Source organism: Bufo bufo, chromosome 3, assembly GCF_905171765.1.
Source record: "Bufo bufo chromosome 3, aBufBuf1.1, whole genome shotgun sequence".
Lineage (NCBI taxonomy): Eukaryota > Metazoa > Chordata > Amphibia > Anura > Bufonidae > Bufo > Bufo bufo.
Window position 1 is genome coordinate 96913214 of NC_053391.1, and position 18205 is coordinate 96931418.

An 18205-nucleotide genomic window follows, 5' to 3' on the forward strand; every position below is an offset into this window, starting at 1 on the left:
AAGTGAAAGCATAGGAGCTTCACCAATCTAGAAATGGGCAGAAATTCTTGTGGTCAGAACCCCGCACTGATCCACTTTCAGTGCATGCGCCATAAAAGTAATTCATTGTAAATACCCTTTAACATAAGCCGTCAAGATCCAAATTGTAAATCAATGGCAAGCTGACCTGCTCCCTCGCATGTCTTCCAGCTCCCGGTGAAGATGGGCATTCCTTTCTTCCTCTTCCTGTAACCTCCTTTTCACAGCACGCAGCTCTTGCTGAGCTTCACATTTAATGTCATTCGCCACCACCACCGCTGTCTGCAGGTCTGCTTGGAAGCGCTTCCATTCTTCAGCATCCTCCTATGATGGAACAAACCGCAGATGATCACTTTCAGGATAGTTACTACTGACTTCTCAACACTGGAGGGCGGCACAGTACATCACCAATAAATGGTCTGGAACTCATCCACAAAAAACAAAACAAAAAAAATAAAAAAAATAATAAAATGGACATCTTATTAGCATGTTCTTAAGCATTCTTTGCTATAGGAAATGTTATACTGAGGCCTGTTATGAACACCGCACCTCCTTGCATATTACAACAATACAGACATTTACAGTATAATGCACCAACTTATTCTGCAGCATCTCAAAATCAGCTGCGAACATACAGAAATAACAAATGAATGAAACAAGTAAAAAGCGTTGTCCGCCAATTACAGTCAATAACCATGTTTCTAGATCTTTACCTTCATTTGTTTTGTGAGAAGCTTCAGTTGCCTTTCCAGATCTTGTTTTTGTTCCTCCATCTTATCCACTTTATCTAAATAGGAAAAACAGAGGTCTCATTTCCAATTGTCAGACTGAATAATGCTATTCTACACTTTGGCCACTGGGTGGTGCTGTTTTCCCACCAATACTGATGAACAGGCGTGATGTAATGTAACTGCTGTAAGTGGAAGGACCTATGACATCACTTATGTGTCCAAGCTGGACTTTCAACCTGCATAGGTACCAAACACCACGTGACATCCGATAATCTTCTCTGCATATAGGATTCAAAGTAATGAAAATAAGATAATAAATATCATCATCATTGGCATCTGAAGAACTGAGGGACATAACATCACTGGTGTACATTCATTAGACAGCCGGAATTAATGGGGTTGTGTCTATATTATTCACATATTCAGGATCCAGACTGTGTGCTTGATCTAAACAAAGTTTTTTGCAACAATTTTTTTAAATAAATATTGGCGGAGCTGTAACTACACCAGGTCGCTGCCGCAGTGTCGACAGAGAGCAGGTAAACGGTGAAGAAGAGGCAGCTCTCGCACGAGCACTGTGCTCTCTTCAAACAGCTGATTGGCGCGTGTGACGGGAGTCCGACCCCCATTGATCTAATATTGATGACCTATTTTGAGGCATACATACCAACACTTCTGTTGGTAAAATCGGGGCATCTAACCCATTTTTGAACCAGAACAGTGCAAATTTGCCGGGACTGTCTCTGAAAATTCGGGACAGTCCTGCAAAATTCGGGACAGTTGGCAACTGTGCCCTGAGGACAGGTCCTCAATATAGAAAACTGGCCAACTCATTTTAACAGGACGGGAGGCAGCAAAGTCGTCTTATGGAGGAGTCATTGGGTCCATGTAAACAAAAAAAACGGGATGCATGACTTGCAGGAACGTCGATCTCCTTTCAATGTGATGAATGGTGTGGACCTAGAGTTCAGACCCCCCATGATCAGTATTGATGGCCTACAACAGGGATCAGCAACCTCCGGCTCTTCAGCTGTTTTGAAACTACAACTCCCAGAATCCTCCACTTCTATAGGAGTTACAAGAACAACTGAGTAAGCGTGCATGCTGGGAGTTGTTGTTTTCAATGAATGGGGTCGCAGCGCAACTTATATGTTACCGCGACAGCACAATCGCCAAAAATCCAACCATGCTGGTCATTTCATTTTTATATTTGTTATATGTCCGAGGGCGGTGTATGACGAGCATAGGAGAAGAGAGTTGCGGAGAAGATGCTGGGGGATGAGGGTCTATTCAAAAATTTGCTATGTGGCCCAGTCATTTCTAGTTATGCCCCCAAAACATCACCAGCGATTACTGTATAATTCGAACTTTATGTTCAGAGTAGAAAGAAATACAAAAAATGAAAAATGACAAATACAAGCACGCGTTTCTCTTCTAAAGTTGCTGCTTGAAAGTCGGCATCATTTTTCTTGAACTTTCATGATACAGAATTAATGTTATTGAATTTTCTTTTCTCTTACAATGTCTGAGGAGTTGCCCTCTTATCGCGTTTCCTTCACTTCCAGGAAGTGTTTAAAAAAATACAGAAGTAGAACATGACCAGTGCCAGATCATAAAGTACATGTGGTTATGTAGCAAAACTTCCAACTAAATTAAAGGGGTTCTGCAGCATTATTAAACACTGCTGGTATAGCACTGGGATATTTACCGTATTTATGTCATGCACTTACACTGACATATTCCGCAGCACTTTACAGACATTAGCATCACTGCTTGGATCTCACAATCTAAGATCCCTATCAGTAGGTCTTTGGAGTGTGGGAGGAAACCGGAGAACCCAGAGGAAACCCCCGCAAACACAGGGAGAACATACAAACTCCATACAGATGTTGTTCTTGTGCAGATTCAAACCTAGGACCCCGGCGCTGCACGGCAGCAGTGCTAACCACTGAGCCACCATGCTGCCCATATCCCATAAGACGTGATCTGAGGGGTCTCATCTGCGGAACTGTGTCTCGTAAAAACTAGAAGCAGCTGCAGGCCCCCCACAGAGCATCGCACCCCTTCCATTCTGATTATCAGGGTTTCAACAATTGAACCCCCACAGTTACTTATTTAGCATATCCTAGCAATGTTGTGGGACACCTGGATCCGCATTCTTGTTCTTATGACCTGGTGCAGGGGGTTAAATATGATGCATCTACTGCTGAATCTCCTCTAAAGTTCAAATAGCACATTAAAGAACTGGGCACACTGACCAAGAAAAAGCAGCCCTGGAAGGTCTCTTGTGCTTCCCTACCCGAGGCAGACGTCATGCACCACGTCTGATGGTTAGATTTACTGTCTTATTGCTGTTAGTGCAGTGTTTTTGCTTGTAGAAAGTTTGTCCCTGCCATCTCCCTGTAGCCAGGCTTTGATTAAATCAGCCCCTACCTTCTTCCTATACCTGGCTGTCATTTTACATGTCCTGCTATTACTATGCACATCTTCTGTTGAGCCCTGGCAAGAAAAAAATTGCCTCATCAGTGGAGTCCACCTCTGGCCTCATGCACACGACAGTGTTTTTTCACTGTCCGTGATTTGGCTTCAGTGGTCCGTGTCCGATTTTGCTTCAGTTGTGTTTCCTTGTGTCTTCCTTTTTTTTTGTCTGACAGGGTAAAAAAAAGGAAGGTTAATGTAAAATTGTAATTTTATTGCACCAAGGTCTTGTAGAAAAAAAACGGACACGGACAACATACTAAAAAAAGGAAGACACAAGGAAACACAACTGAAGCAAAATCGGACACGGACCACTGAAGCCAAATCACTGACACTGAAAAAACACTGTCGTCTGCAGGAGGCCTTAGACTGTTGTACTTTTTTTATGCATCATCCACTCTCCTTGGTCATTTTTTTTCTTGATCTTGGACAACCCCTTTAAAAGGGTAGGTCATCAGTATCTGATCAGTGGGGGTCTGATACCCAGGACCCCCGCCGATCAGCTGTTTTGAGAAGGCACTAGTGCTTTTGTGAGCGCCATTGCCTTCTTTCTGCTTACCAAGCACAGCGCCGTACATTTTATAGTGGCTGTGCTCAGTATTGCAGCTCAGCACAATTCACCTGAATAGGGCTGAGCTGCTCCTAGGCCACGTGATCAATGAACGTGTTAAGAGTCATCAGTAAAAAAAAAAATAATAATAATCTCTGAAAACCCCTTTAAGTGCTGGTGGGAACACCTACGAGTCCTGGTACCTTTTGCCGGAAAATAGCAATTGATAGCATGTCTAGAATAGGTTTGTATACAGGGAGAGTCAAGGGTGGGGGACGAGGGAGGCAGGAATCTCAGGCTTTTCTTAGGAGTCCTGCAGGACTTAAACAGCTTTTTTCAAGAAGAAGGTAAATTGAAGAATAGGAAGCTACATACTATCAAGCTTAATGTGACCCCCACCCCCCGTCCCGTTATTTAGCCTATGCTGACCTAGAGACCCGAATTAGTAGTAACAATTTTGATAAAGTAAAATGTCTCATGACAGACCTCATGGCGGGGTGCTAGGACATGACTGCTGTCACTAGAACAAAGTGGCAGTAGCTCTAGAAAAGCGCTGTACCACTTCTCCAAGTCAGATCTAATCAGAGTTTTCCAGAGACCCCATGGCCGGTCCATTCTAATCAACTGGCAACCATATAGGCCCTAAATAATCAGAGACAAGCTGACAAGGGATGAGGTTGCTCTGGGCTTTCCTGGTGCAGGTGCTACTTTGTTCTAGCGAGGATTATAGCAGCGGGGATTACAGCAGTGGACTGCAACACATGGCATGTCCTAGTGATATGCTATCAATGTCTGTCCTGAGAAAACCCCCTTAATTCAGCAATCAGCTGTCTAGAAATGAAAGCCTAATAGTCCAGCAGGAAAGCAATTATCTGGATTCTCATAAAAATCAAGGCAGATGGCAGAGCACAGAGAACCGATCAGGAGGATCCTCAAATTTACAAAAAAAAAAAGTGAACATAGCATGTTTTATGTTCAGATTTTACCATCAGCTGCCTTCCTGGAGGCTTCTTCTCCTTACAAGTCACGTATACTTTTATATGTGATAATCCAGTTTGCACCATGTTGATCATAAAACATTGGTGAAGGCTGTTATAATTAAAGGGACTTCACAGGATTTATTGCTGCTTCCTTCCAAAAATAGCGCCACACCTGTTACAAGGTTGTGGTACTTCACCTCAGCTCCATTCACTTCAGTGAAGCGGACCTGCAATACCGCACACAACCCCGAGATAGGCAAGGCGCTGTTTCTGGAATATAGCAGCCATGTTTTTGTAGTCTTGGACAACCTCTTTAAAGGGGTTGTTCAGCCTTTACTAAATGATGACCTATCCTCAGGATGGGCCATCACTAGGTGATCGTCAGGGTCCTACACCCTGCACCCCCACTGATCAGGTGTTTGGGTATAGCTCCATTGCCGGAAGTCGGCGCTGGAAATACACAGCTCTGCAAACCCTGTAGTGGAGGGAGTAGCACTGTAGTAAGGAGTTCCCTCCATTACAAGGTAGACCTTCTGTCACCAGCTTCCACTGACGGAGCTATACCCAAACAGTTGACCGGTGGGGGTGAAGAGTGTTGAACCCCTGCGGATCAGCACACGTTACAAAAACATGGGTCCTAGGTTCCAGAAACGGCACCTTGTCTATCCAGGGTTTGTGTGTGGCATTGCAGGGTGTCAGACCTCCGCCAATCAGCTAGTGAGGATAGACCATCACTTAGTAAAATCTGGACAACCCCCATTAAATTGTATGGCTTGCAGACAGCAAATTATCCATGTTCTATGCGACAGAGACAAACATGGCTCGGATCACAATGCTTCCAAATTTCAGACTGTGACCTCTCACCGTGATATATGAGGTCCAGTTTTCCCTATATTTTCTGCAGTCATTTTACATGAAGACACATTTTATCCATAAATCTCTCTTGACTGCCGTCTTAATGGATTTTCTAAGTTTCCTTGGAGATCGCCTTATCCTCTGTCATGCAGCACACAGATGACCTCCTAGTTCTATTGCTGTATTATCTAATCACAACAAGCTTCCTGCCTGGAAGAAGACCAAGTGAGAAGTTTTCTGTTCAGTCACTCTTAATGGGGAGCGGTGGAGGGAGACAATACCGCAGAATGTCTTCAAGGACGGTATAGGAACTATGAACAAGCAGCCATGTGTAGGGCGGTAAATTTAGCATCGAATATAATTATGAAGTCTGGAAAATGCATAAAATGTATGGGTCATGTGCATGGACCAGGTACCAGTACCTTACTTTCATATGGTAGTAGTGCCATACAACATAAATACCACCATACAGTGCCAAAATCATACAAGCATACAGTGCCCAAATAACAGTTCTATACATAAAGAAATCTGATGCTCTCTACTTCCTTTTCCCAGATCAAGGACAGGAAATGGCTGGAAAAACCACTCAGCCTATCACTCAGACTGAGTGATGTCACCACTGTGGCCGAGGATTGGTTACAGACATTTCCAGCCAATTTCTGTCGGGCCGGGACAAAGGAAGTAGAAAGCAGTGATGATAGCAGCAGTGTCAGAACAGCAGCAGGCAGGGGACCGGTGAGGAGAGCAATGCTTATTTTCTATTTTAACTCAGTCGGATCCTTTAAAAAATAAATTCTCCTGGAGTTTTCTGGTGGTCAGGGTCTGAAGTCTTGGTTGCCAGTTGGTTCTCTCTTTAGTAGCAGTTGGTATGCCCTGTGTGACCACCCAAGTAGAACATCTCTAAGGTTTGCTGAGATTGCTGTGGCTTTTCTGTTGAAACCACAGATTTGATAGACCAAGCCTAAATATGGCCTGAAATAAACCTACACAGTATAGATCAGTGATCTCAATAGTCAAAGCTCCCGATTCATCACAGCTTCCATGGTAGGCTTTCCCATTCATTGAATACTTACTTTCCAGGTCACTGATGAGCTGGTTGTTATGTAGTTTCACAGCACGATGTTGCTCTACTTGGTCCTCCAGTTCAAATATAGTGTCCTTCATGTCTTTTATCTCTGACTCTCTCTCAGTGCTCTTCTCCAGTAGCTTCAGGTTTGCAGATTTCAACTGCTCTTCCCTCTGGTCACCCAGTTCCTTCAGGTCATGGCACTCAGTTTCCACCTGTGGACACATTATAAGCATAAAATATCACCAGTCTACCTACAGCACTGGGGTTACAGATTTCAATGTTAGAAGGCCTCCATATATATTATGCAAACATTACAAAAGGCAAGCACAGTAATCTGTAAATGTAATGAAGCTTATCCTATCATTGTTCATCGAATATTGGATTAAAGAGGCAGATTCCAGAGTTCAGGAGGTATCCAACCTCTACGTGACACATTCAATAAAAGTTCAGTTGATGTTATTTGCAAAGAACTCATGATGTCTCTGCATTCCTCAGGGGATGTTATATATTTAAATGGGAATCCCAACACAAAAAAAAAAAAAAGTTTGGATGTGGTTTAAAAAAATTAAAGGAGCTCATACTCACCTCAACGATCCCCTGCCACTGCCATTCTGATGGTGCCGGGCCCCCAATGCACTCCACTTTCTGCTCCTGTTCTCGATATGGCAGGAAATAGCTGGTAATACCACTCTGTGATGATCCATCGCAACCAGCTCTGGACTATAATACAGACTAACTCTGTTACATCATGTATTTATAAAGTTGCTCAACTATTGTTTATCTCTAGTGGCGTACCTAACATGGAGGCAGACCACGCGACCATGAAAAGGTGCCCGAGGGAAGAGGAGCCTGGTGCTGAACTCTTTCTTATGTTCCAGACATGAAAACACTGCATTTTTATGCAGACACCACTAGGGGAGCTCAGTGCAAAGAGATTTTTTACAGCTTCCATTGGAGTCAATGGTGATTGTATAAATTCCTGTGCACTGAGCTCCCGCAAGTGGTGGCTTCAGCCAGACAGTCTTATAATATAGCTGCATAGAGAGATTTATCAATGTATTTATGCCATTTGGCCGTCGTAAATACATAGAGAAGTACGGCATTCAGAACGAGCGCCATATTCAGATAAGTCAGATAAAGTGGGTGGAGGTAGAGAGCGGCGACTTTTTTTTTTTCTAACTACAAATTGATTTTAAAGACTAGTTTCTTCGGCTTAATAAAAACAGAAATCCAGGGTTTCACACTTTGCAAAATGCTTTACAAATCTGGACTTGCCCTTTAAATTTTGAACAACTATGATATATGTCCTGAGGAGACATAACTGAACCATCAATCAGGAGTGATGTCAAGGCCTGACCTACAGCATTCGTGTAGGAATGCCGCTCCACGGCTTCTTTGGTTCATCTGCTCAGACTATGGAAATCAAATGCAGAGAGGACTCGCTAATCACTGAATCATCCCTTATTTCATAAGTCACTAAGGTCGATTGAACAGAGGAACAGGATGAACACTCACTGTGTGAGGATTAACAATACCACAGGGTACAGACATTTACCACATCAACAAAGGAGTGTCCATGAGCACATATGGAACAGACTCAAATATTCCAAGCCCTGGGGCTAGTCTATTACGTCATTCAGCAGGATATATTCTTCACATTACGATCAAGTGCCAGACGGTTAGCTGGATTCTAACATAAAGGAAACATTAGATACTTCAGATGAAGTGCAAACATCAGTCTCATCCTTGACTTACCCTGACCATTAGGAGCGGTTATACTGTATATTTACCTCTATAATGGATGTTCTTATCCATCACAGGATAGGTAAAGGGTTTCTGATTGCGGGAGGTGCAATGGCTGGAACCCAAACTATGCACAAGAACAGGGGTCCCGTGTCCCCTACTTGAATTGAGTGGTGGTCAAGTGTTCATTCAGAAGTTCCATTAGTCTCTTTGGGACAGATGGAGATAGCTGAGCTGCACCATCCAAATGGGGGGCATGGGACCTGTGTCCTCAGAACCGGTGAAGGTCTCAGTGACCAGATCACCCCCATCCCAATCAGACATTTATCACCTATCCTGTAGATAGTGATGAATATGATTATGGCACATCACCTTTAAGAATAACTACATATTGTAGTCTTCTACCTTCATTGGCGTAAGATGATCTAAGACATTCATGGATCAATGTATTGTGAAGTCCAAATATTATAGTCCTGAGACTCAAAGTCTAAACCTGTAGTTGATGTGAAACTGAGAAAATTGTCCGTAAACTTCATGCAGGTTCTCCCCCAATATCAGGTGCTCCCCTGAACCATGTTTAAGAACAATCAGGTTCGAAACGTGTAGACCGATCCTGCGGTACTGTACTCATGGTGTGTGATTTTTTTAATGGTCTTCATTAAATGATAATGTTTTGGACTTTTTTGGGGGGATGGGGGAGGAATGTAAACAACGGCCACCATTAGCCCCAAACTTCAGCATCTAGTCCCATCATTAGTGACTAACTATATATCATCTACATCAAAATCACCATAACAGAGGAGACATAATAAAAAAAAAAAATAATGAAAATTTATAGATATATATATATATAAATATATATCTATATATATATCTTTTATTTTTTTGTTGCACTTTGTGCCACTAATGAAAAATGGAAAAATAGTATGAAAAATAAAACACATCAAATAAAACCCTATGTATCACTAAAAAAGATGAAAAATTATTAAGTAACCGTACAGGAAAAAAATATATGAATGCTGATGTTAAAAAAATAAACAATAAATAGACTGAAAATGGAGGCAGTTTTTTGCGGTTAAAAAGTTGCAAGACTTGTTTTTGCTATTTTTAAAATGCCATCTTATTTTTACGCCACCCTTGCCAGGTTTCCTAAAAGGGGAACTGGCGAGGGTGCGATGTGGGCGGGGCATTCAACCCCAGCACATTTATTATTTACACCAGAAACAGGCAAAAATTATGGCTGAGATCTATGGCAGCTCGGAGCGGATTTAGATTTCACCCTGACTCACGGACTTTCGGAGTCGGTCTTGATAAATCAGGGCCAATGTGTCTGGTCAGGAAGGGTCTTAACCTGGTTAAAATAGTACACACCTCATTTAACAACTATGGTGGTCATTTACACAATCTGAAACTTTTTCCCACTCACGCCAGGTCTAAAAAATTGGGCATGGCGTGGGCGGGGTAGGGGCCGGGCAGGCCGGCCCATCTCATTCATCATCTTCTACGCTAGGCGTAGAAATGGTCTAAATGTAAGACAGCAAGGAAGCTGTGTTACATTTAGACCTGCACTGGATACGCCAAAGTTATCCACCGCCAACTACAAGGGGTCATTAAGACCGGCGTACCCTGCTATTCCTTAATTAATACTGTTTTGCTTTGCTTGTGTGATCCTAGAAATCTACTTCGTTTATGTGTGTAATATACTGTAATTATCTAATAAAATCAATGTGAAAAAAATAAACCGTATATATGTTTTTGCTGTATAAAAGTCTAAAATCGACATCTAACAAAAATTCCAAAAAGGAAAGGAAGTTTTAAACAAAACAATAAAAATTAACAAAGATTTCCAAAATAAAAAAAAAACTAAAACAAACAGCAGGATTCCATTAAATCTTAATATTGAACAATTCTGCCATTTCCCACAGGACTCTGCAACATCAGGCAAATAAGTCTACTGTATTCCACTCACCTCATAAACGTCCATGCACATCTGGAAACCCCTGACCTTTTCACATCAGGGGGGGTGCCATTTGGCATTGATATTCAAGTCAACTAAATCCAGCTGCCCACCACTTCCTTCTCCTCTTTCCGATTCCCATCCACAACGCACGGTGACCCCATCTCCCAGGACACAGAATAAAAAACAAATCACAGCGAAGCCTCACACATTGATTTCTTTCTGGAACCAGCAAAACCTTATTTTAAACACCTGGATCCCTAAACGAAGCAACCCCAGTCCACACTGAACATTCAGCAGCTTTGTGGCTATTACTCCGCACAATGCATTTTATGACTACAGGTTATACGCGTCCAGATGAGGATCGCCGATCTTTTCTGTAACAGCTGTACATGCAGCTACAATACTGTATTTGCAAACATTACAGATTTGGCAGTGTAGTTTATTCAGATTTTCCATATGGGGTTCGATGAGTTTCCGCACCAAAATCCGGCTGTGTTACTTGCGGATTTTGACACAGGATTTCCCCAATCACACCCTCTGCGTAGCTGAAAATCCCCACAAAAATAACTTCAAAATCCCATCTACTTAGCTGGCATTGTATAATGCTGAGGATTTTCCACACGAAAATCTGCACGTAATACACACCAGGAATTTTTGCAATGGCAAAATGGAGCAAAACACTACGGTATTATTACATGACATGGAGTCCCATTTCAGAGAAACCCCTATGGTCACTATTAGTCTATGTTCACACATGGTATAATTGTTGCAGGTTTTTGGTGCAGAATCAGGCACGGAAAATCTAAAACAAATGTACAAAACCCCTTTTACACACTGCAGAAAAATACCAGCCCTATTTAGGGCATGTTGCAGATTTTTAAATCTACAGTATGCTTAACCCCTTAAGGACTCGGCCCCATTTCACCTTAAAGGGAGTCTGTCACCTCCATATGGCCATATACAGTGCTTACATGGCTCTGTAGCACACCTATACAGGATTGTAACGGTACCTTTGTTCTTTAGACTTGCCTCATCGATAGGGAAAAGGCAGAGACTGGGGAGGAGTAAAGTGAAAAGAAGGCAGAGCAGCTTGGGCACCTACACACTGAACGCCGCCCCTGGGCACTTGCGAGTCCTCATTTGCATATGAATTAAACTTAGTTTTTCCTGCTGGTGCAAATCTAAAGAACAAAGGTACCGTTACAATCCTGTATAGGTGTGCTACAGAGCCATGTAAGCACTGTATATGGCCATATGGAGGTGACAGACTCCCTTTAAGGACTTGGCCATTTTTTGCAAATCTGAACAGTGTCACTTTAAGTGCTGATAACTTTAAAACGCTTTGACTTATCCAGGGCATTCTGAGATTGTTTTCTCGTCACATATTGTACTTCATGACACTGTTAAAATGGAGTTAAAAAAAATCATTTTTATTTATAAAAAAATACCAAATTTACCAAAAATTTGTAAAAAATTTCAAATTTCCAACTTTCAATTTATCTACTTCTATAATACATAGTAATACCTCCTAAAATAGTTATTTGAATCATTTTGGGAATGAAATTAAATTTTTTGGGGATGTTACTAGGCTTAAAGGTTCAGAAGCAAATCTTGAAATTTTTCAGAAATTTTCAAAAACCCAATTTTTAGGGACCAGTTCAGGTCTGAAGTCACTTTGCGAGGCTTACATAATAGAAACCACCCAAAAATGACCCCATTCTATAAACTCAAGGTATTCAAAACTGATTTTACAAACTTTGTTAACCCTTTAGGCGTTCCACAAGAATTAATGGAAAATAGACATACAATTTCAAAATTTCCCTTTTTTGGCAGATTTTCCATTTTAATAGTTTTTTTCCAGTTACAAAGCAAGGGTTAACAGCCAAGCCAAACTCAATATTTATGGCCGGGATTCTGTAGTTTACAGAAACACCCCATATGTGGTCGTAAACTACTGTACGGGTACACGGCAGGGCGCAGAAGGAAAGGAATGCCATACGGTTTTTGGAAGGCAGATTTTGCTGGACTGTTTTTTTTGACACCATGTCCCATTTGAAGCCCCCCTGATGCACCCCTAGAGTAGAAACTCCAAAAAAGTGACCCCATCTAAGAAACTACACCCCTCAAGGTATTCAAAACTGATTTTACAAACGTCGTTAACCCTTTAGGTGTTCCACAAGAGTTATTGGCAAATGGAGATGAAATTTCAGAATTTTCAATTTTTTGGCAAATTTTCCATTTTAATCCATTTTTCCCAGTAACAAAGCAAGGGTTAACAGCCAAACAAAACTCAATATTTATGGCCCTGATTCTGTAGTTTACAGAAACACCCTATATGTGGTCGTAAACTACTGTACGGGCACACGGCAGGGCGCAGAAGGAAAGGAATGCCATACGGTTTTTGGAAGGCAGATTTTGCTGGACTGTTTTTTTTTTTACACCATGTCCCATTTGAAGCCCCCCTGATGCACCCCTAGAGTAGAAACTCCAAAAAAGTGGCCCCATTTTAGAAACTAGGGGCTAGGGTGGCAGTATTGTTGGTACTAGTTTAGGGTACATATGATTTTTGGTTGCTCTATATTACACTTTTTGTGAGGCAAGATAACAAGAAATAGCTGTTTTGGCACCGTTTTAATTTTTTGCTATTTACAACATTCATCTTACAGGTTAGATCATGTGATATTTTTATAGAGCAGGTTGTCACGGATGCGGCGATACCTAATATGTATACATTTTTTTTATTTATGCAAGTTTAACACAATGATTTCTTTTTTTGAAGCAAAAAAAAAATCATGTTTTAAGTGTCTCCATATTCTGAGAGCCATATTTTTTTCATTTTTCGGGCGATTATCTCAGATAGGGTCTCATTTTTTGCGGGATGAGATGACGGTTTGATTGGCACTATATTAGGGTGCATATGACTTTTTGATCGCTTGCTATTACACGTTTTGTGATGTAAGGTGACAAATTGTTTATTTAGCACAGTTTTTATTTTTTACGGTGTTCATCTGAGGAGTTAGGTCATGTGATATTTTTATAAAGCCGGTCGATATGAACGCGGCGATACCAAGTATGTATACTTTTTTTAATTTATGCAAGTTTTACACAATAAGCTTTTTTAAAACAAAAAAAATTATGTTTTAGGGTACTTTCACACTTGCGGCAGGACGGATTCGACAGGCTGTTCACCCTGTCGGATCCGACCTTCCGCTATTTCGCCGAGCCGCCGCTCCGTCCCCATTGACTATAATGGGGACGGGGGCGGAGCTCCGGCGTAGCACGGCAGTGTGCGGTGAGAGGCCGCCGGACTAAAAAGTCGGACATGCAGGACTTTTAGTCAGGTGGCCTTTCGCCGTGCACTGCCATGCTGCGCCGGAGCTCCGCCCCCGTCCCCATTATAGTCAATGGGGACGGAGCGGCGGCATGGCGAAATAGCGGAAGGACGGATCCGACAGGGTGAACAGCCTATCGGATCCGTCCTGCCGCAAGTGTGAAAGTAGCCTTAGGCCTCTTTCACACGGGCGTTGCGGAAAAATGTCCGGGTGCGTTGCGGGAACACCCGCGATTTTTCCGCGCGAGTGCAAAACATTGTAATGCGTTTTGCACTCGCGTGAGAAAAATCGCGCGTGTTTGGTACCCAAACCCGAACTTCTTCACAGAAGTTCGGGCTTGGGATCGGTGTTCTGTAAATAGTATTATTTTCCCTTATAACATGGTTATAAGGGAAAATAATAGCATTCTGAATACAGAATGCTAAGTAAAACAGGGCTGGAGGGGGTTAAAAAAAATAAAAAATCATTTAACTCACCTTAATCCACTTGCTCGCGATGCCGGGCATCTCCGTCTGACTCTTTTACTGTCTAGGACCTGTGGAGAGCATTAACTATAGTTTAAGGACCTGGAATGACGTCACTCTGGTCATCATATGGTACGTCACATGATCTTTTACCATGGTGAATCACCATGGTAAAAGATCATGTGACGTACCATGTGATGACCGGAGTGACGTCATCCCAGGTCCTTAAACTATAGTTAATGCTCTCCACAGGTCCTAGACAGTAAAAGAGTCAGACGGAGATGCCGGGCATCGCGAGCAAGTGGATTAAGGTGAGTTAAATAATTTTTTTTTTTTTTTTTAACCCCTCCAGCCCTGTTTTACTTAGCATTCTGTATTCAGAATGCTATTATTTTCCCTTATAACCATGTTATAAGGGAAAATAATAAGGTTCGGGTCTCCATCCCGATCGTCTCCTAGCAACCGTGCGTGAAAATCGCACCGCATCCGCACTTGCTTGCGGATGCTTGCGATTTTCACGCAACCCCATTCATTTCTATGGGGCCTGCGTTACGTGAAAAACGCACAAAGAGGAGCATGCTGCGATTTTCACGCAACGCAAAAGTGATGCGTGAAAATCACCGCTCGTGTGCACAGCCCCATAGAAATGAATGGGTCAGTATTCAGTGCGGGTGCAATGCGTTCACCTCCCGCATCGCATCCGCGCGGAATACTCGCTCGTGTGAAAGGGGCCTTAGTGTCTCCATATTCTGAGCCATATTTTTTTTTATTTTTTGGGCGTTTGTCTCAGGTAGGGGCTCATTTTTTGCGGGAGGAGGTGACGGTTAGATTGGTACTATTTTGGTGGGCAAACGCCTTTTTAAATCGCTTGCTGTTGTACTTTTTGTGATGTAAGGTGACCAAAAAATTGTTTATTTAGCACAGTTTTTATTTTTTATGGTGTTCATCTGAGGGGTTAGGTCATGTGATGTGTTTATAGATCCGGTCGATACGGACGCACCGATACCTAATATGTATACTTTCTCCCCCCCCCCCCCTTCCCTATTTTTTACCAATTTTTTTTTAGCTTTATTTGGGGGAAATTAAGTTTTTGTTTATATTTACTTGAAACTTAATTTTTTTGGGGGAAAACTTTATTTTTTCAACTTTTTTTTTTCATCGCGCTGCCTTCCATGCAATCGGGTCCCACCTACAGCCCCATGGGGACCCGATGGCACCACCGCCGCCGCACCAGGTAAAATCCGCAAATCGCAGGTCTGAATTGATCTGCGGTTTGCGGCAATCGCCGACACGGGACCCCCCCGCGCATTTAGCCGAGGTGCCTGCTCAATGATTTGAGCAGGCAACGGGTTCCGTTCACCGCCCGCCGGTGATCGGAACTATACATAACGTACCGGTACGTCATGGGTCCTTAAGGACTCGGGAACCATGCCGTACCGGTATATCATGGGTCCCTAAGGGGTTAAGTAACATAAGCAGATTGTGGCGGAAAACTTCTGCTACGTGGAAAATGACATTATGATGATCGACGTGATGAAAGGGCCTGGTGTACGATGGTGTAGAAGAATCAATCACATGCCTTTTAACTAGAGATGAGCGTGCCTTTTAAAATTCGATTCAGCCAATTCGCCGAAGTTCACCAAGAAATTTGATTTGTTACAAATTGATTAGTCATAAATCGATATAAACCAGGTATACCTAGGCCAATGTGCCGCCCAATCATATTCTTCCCACTTGGTGGCCCAATCTCAGTGTGAAGTAATTTTACGTTGGCGGCCGGGCATTTAAAAATGGCGCGTGCAGCGGGTGCCATGGCCAACATGTATCTGCTGTTTTAAAGAGCAGACACCTGGCACTAATGTCCGTGACCAGTGGTAATGCCTGTCACAGACTTTTAACTCTTCAGATGCTGTGGTTATCCGGGTGTGTTCCTCCTCCCGCCTACGGGGATCAGGGACGCCGGAGCGTGTATGCAGCAGCTCCTGTCCTCCTGTGTGATGGTACCAGAAATGCTACACAACGTTTAGGTGGGAAAACCTTCCTCAAAAGCAATAAAATTTAGGGATTCACAACAGAGATGACGATAATCCCATGTGGTTCCCACCAGACTATTTTGATTTTAAAATTATTAGGGTTAAAACCAAATTCCGAACATGGTTGATGGACCAAATGTGGCCGCTGGATTATTGCAGCAACACTGTCCCTAGTGCATGAGCGCTTGTCACGTCTCTCCCTATTCTCAGGTCACACGACAATGGCGGAGACCGCGCGGGGTGAGGGTTTTGGGGCTGTGATGTCACAGGGGACGGCTATCTGCGGATTGGCTGGCTGCACGGCATTATGGGTGATCTCGCGTTCTGGGGCTTCCTACCTTCACTTTGTAACACTTCCAGCCGCCATTTTAGGAATACTTCATTTGTTCCCATGAAGCGTGAGGAAATCTGGCTTCGTTGCGAATCGAAGTATTTTTTCTAAACTTCGGACCGAATTCCGCTTTGCTTCGCTCAACAATAGTTTTAACCAATAAAGGTTTTAAGTTAAGGAATGTCCTAGGGCGAGACATAAATTAACCCAGTGAAGTTATACATCAAAAACTCCATTTACGTAAAGTGGACCACGAAAGCAGAGGACGGCTTATAGCTTGGTAAATGTGTGTTATTGCAACCCATGTAACTATGTGCCAGAACAATACCACATATGTGTAACACATGACAAGCGGATGGCTGGTGATCAAATACATGAGGAAGAAGAGTCTGACGTCACTTACACACCATTAAAATGTTACTTGAAAAACATAGAACCAGCTGCCGCATCTGCCCCCTCTATAAATGGGATCCATGGAAAGCAAAGAAGATTCAATTTGCAGGCGTGCAAACTATTATACAATCCATCGGAGAATGAGAAATAGTAATTCATAGGAACTTGAGTGCGCCCTAAACAAGGTACCCTCTACTCAAACGACATACAAAACACCCCATGGCTATGAGCAGAGTACAAGTACCCAGACAAAGGCCCAGATTTATTAAAAAGGGGTTATCCAACCCCTAAAATGACTCTCCATGCGCCCGGGCCCCTCACACAGGTTCTACTTACCTGGCTCCCCGACACCCGCGTCACTTCTGTTAAGTACAACCTGTGTGAGGGGCCTGGGCGTTTTTATAGCGGCATATAGCCCCTTTAATCATAAAGATGGCGTCAGCATAGACAGGCTGTCTTAGACCTGCACTAGATTTATCACAGGCTGGAGGACGAATCTGCTGCAGGGATAGACACTTTCTCTGACTCTATACCAACTATTAGTTGGCTTAGGGCTCATTCAGACGGCCGTATGCTGTCCGCAAAAATACTGAATGCTATCCGTTTTTTTGCGGATCCGCAAAAAAACGGATCCGCAAAAAAACGGATAGCATTCAGTATTTTTGCGGACCCTCAGACTTCAATGGGGCCATGTCCTGATTTTCACGGACAAGTATAGGACATGTTTCATTTTTTTTGCGGATCCGCAAAAAAACGGATAGCTATCAGTATTTTTGCGGACAGCATACGGCCGTCTGAATGAGCCCTTACTTTGAGACAGGTTTTTTTACACTAGAATTTTCGGGAGCATAATTGGATATATTGGTCCCACCCCTTTCCAACAAAGACTTACCCACTTTTCACTAAACCCTACCCTCTATTAGAGTATGACAGAAAAAGTCCCTACTACCAATTTTTGCCACTTTTTTAGTCAGATTTTAGATATTTAATCTGGGCCAAGGTCTATACCCGTGACATAGGCTCTCGAGCAGTAGCCCCAACTATATTTTTCATCGTGCATTTTCTTGCTGATTATGAAGAAGGATAGATGCTGTGCAGTGACCCTGAGGATCACTGCTAAAGAGTTACTTTCTATCAGTGTCACAACTATCCCTACCCGGTCCCAGTTCGAGGCAGTTGTACTACCTATTCCCAGTTTAGCGTATGTGCCAACATTCCTAGAAAACAGACTAGATCAACTAGGTGATTGTAGGGTGGACTAAACGCTG

General features: G+C 42.8%; 1 protein-coding gene across 2 annotated transcripts in view; it reads right to left on the minus strand.

Moving 5' to 3' along the window:
• SPECC1 (sperm antigen with calponin homology and coiled-coil domains 1) overlaps positions 1-18205 on the minus strand; it is a 270775-nt gene that overhangs the window by 156593 nt on the left and 95977 nt on the right. For both annotated transcript variants that reach the window (XM_040423377.1, XM_040423378.1), the window contains exons 3-5: positions 6686-6893; positions 732-805; positions 167-342 (exon numbers count right to left, since the gene is read on the minus strand). In XM_040423377.1, coding sequence (XP_040279311.1) covers positions 167-342; positions 732-805; positions 6686-6893 — 458 coding nt within the window. The remainder of the gene's footprint in view (positions 1-166; positions 343-731; positions 806-6685; positions 6894-18205) is intronic.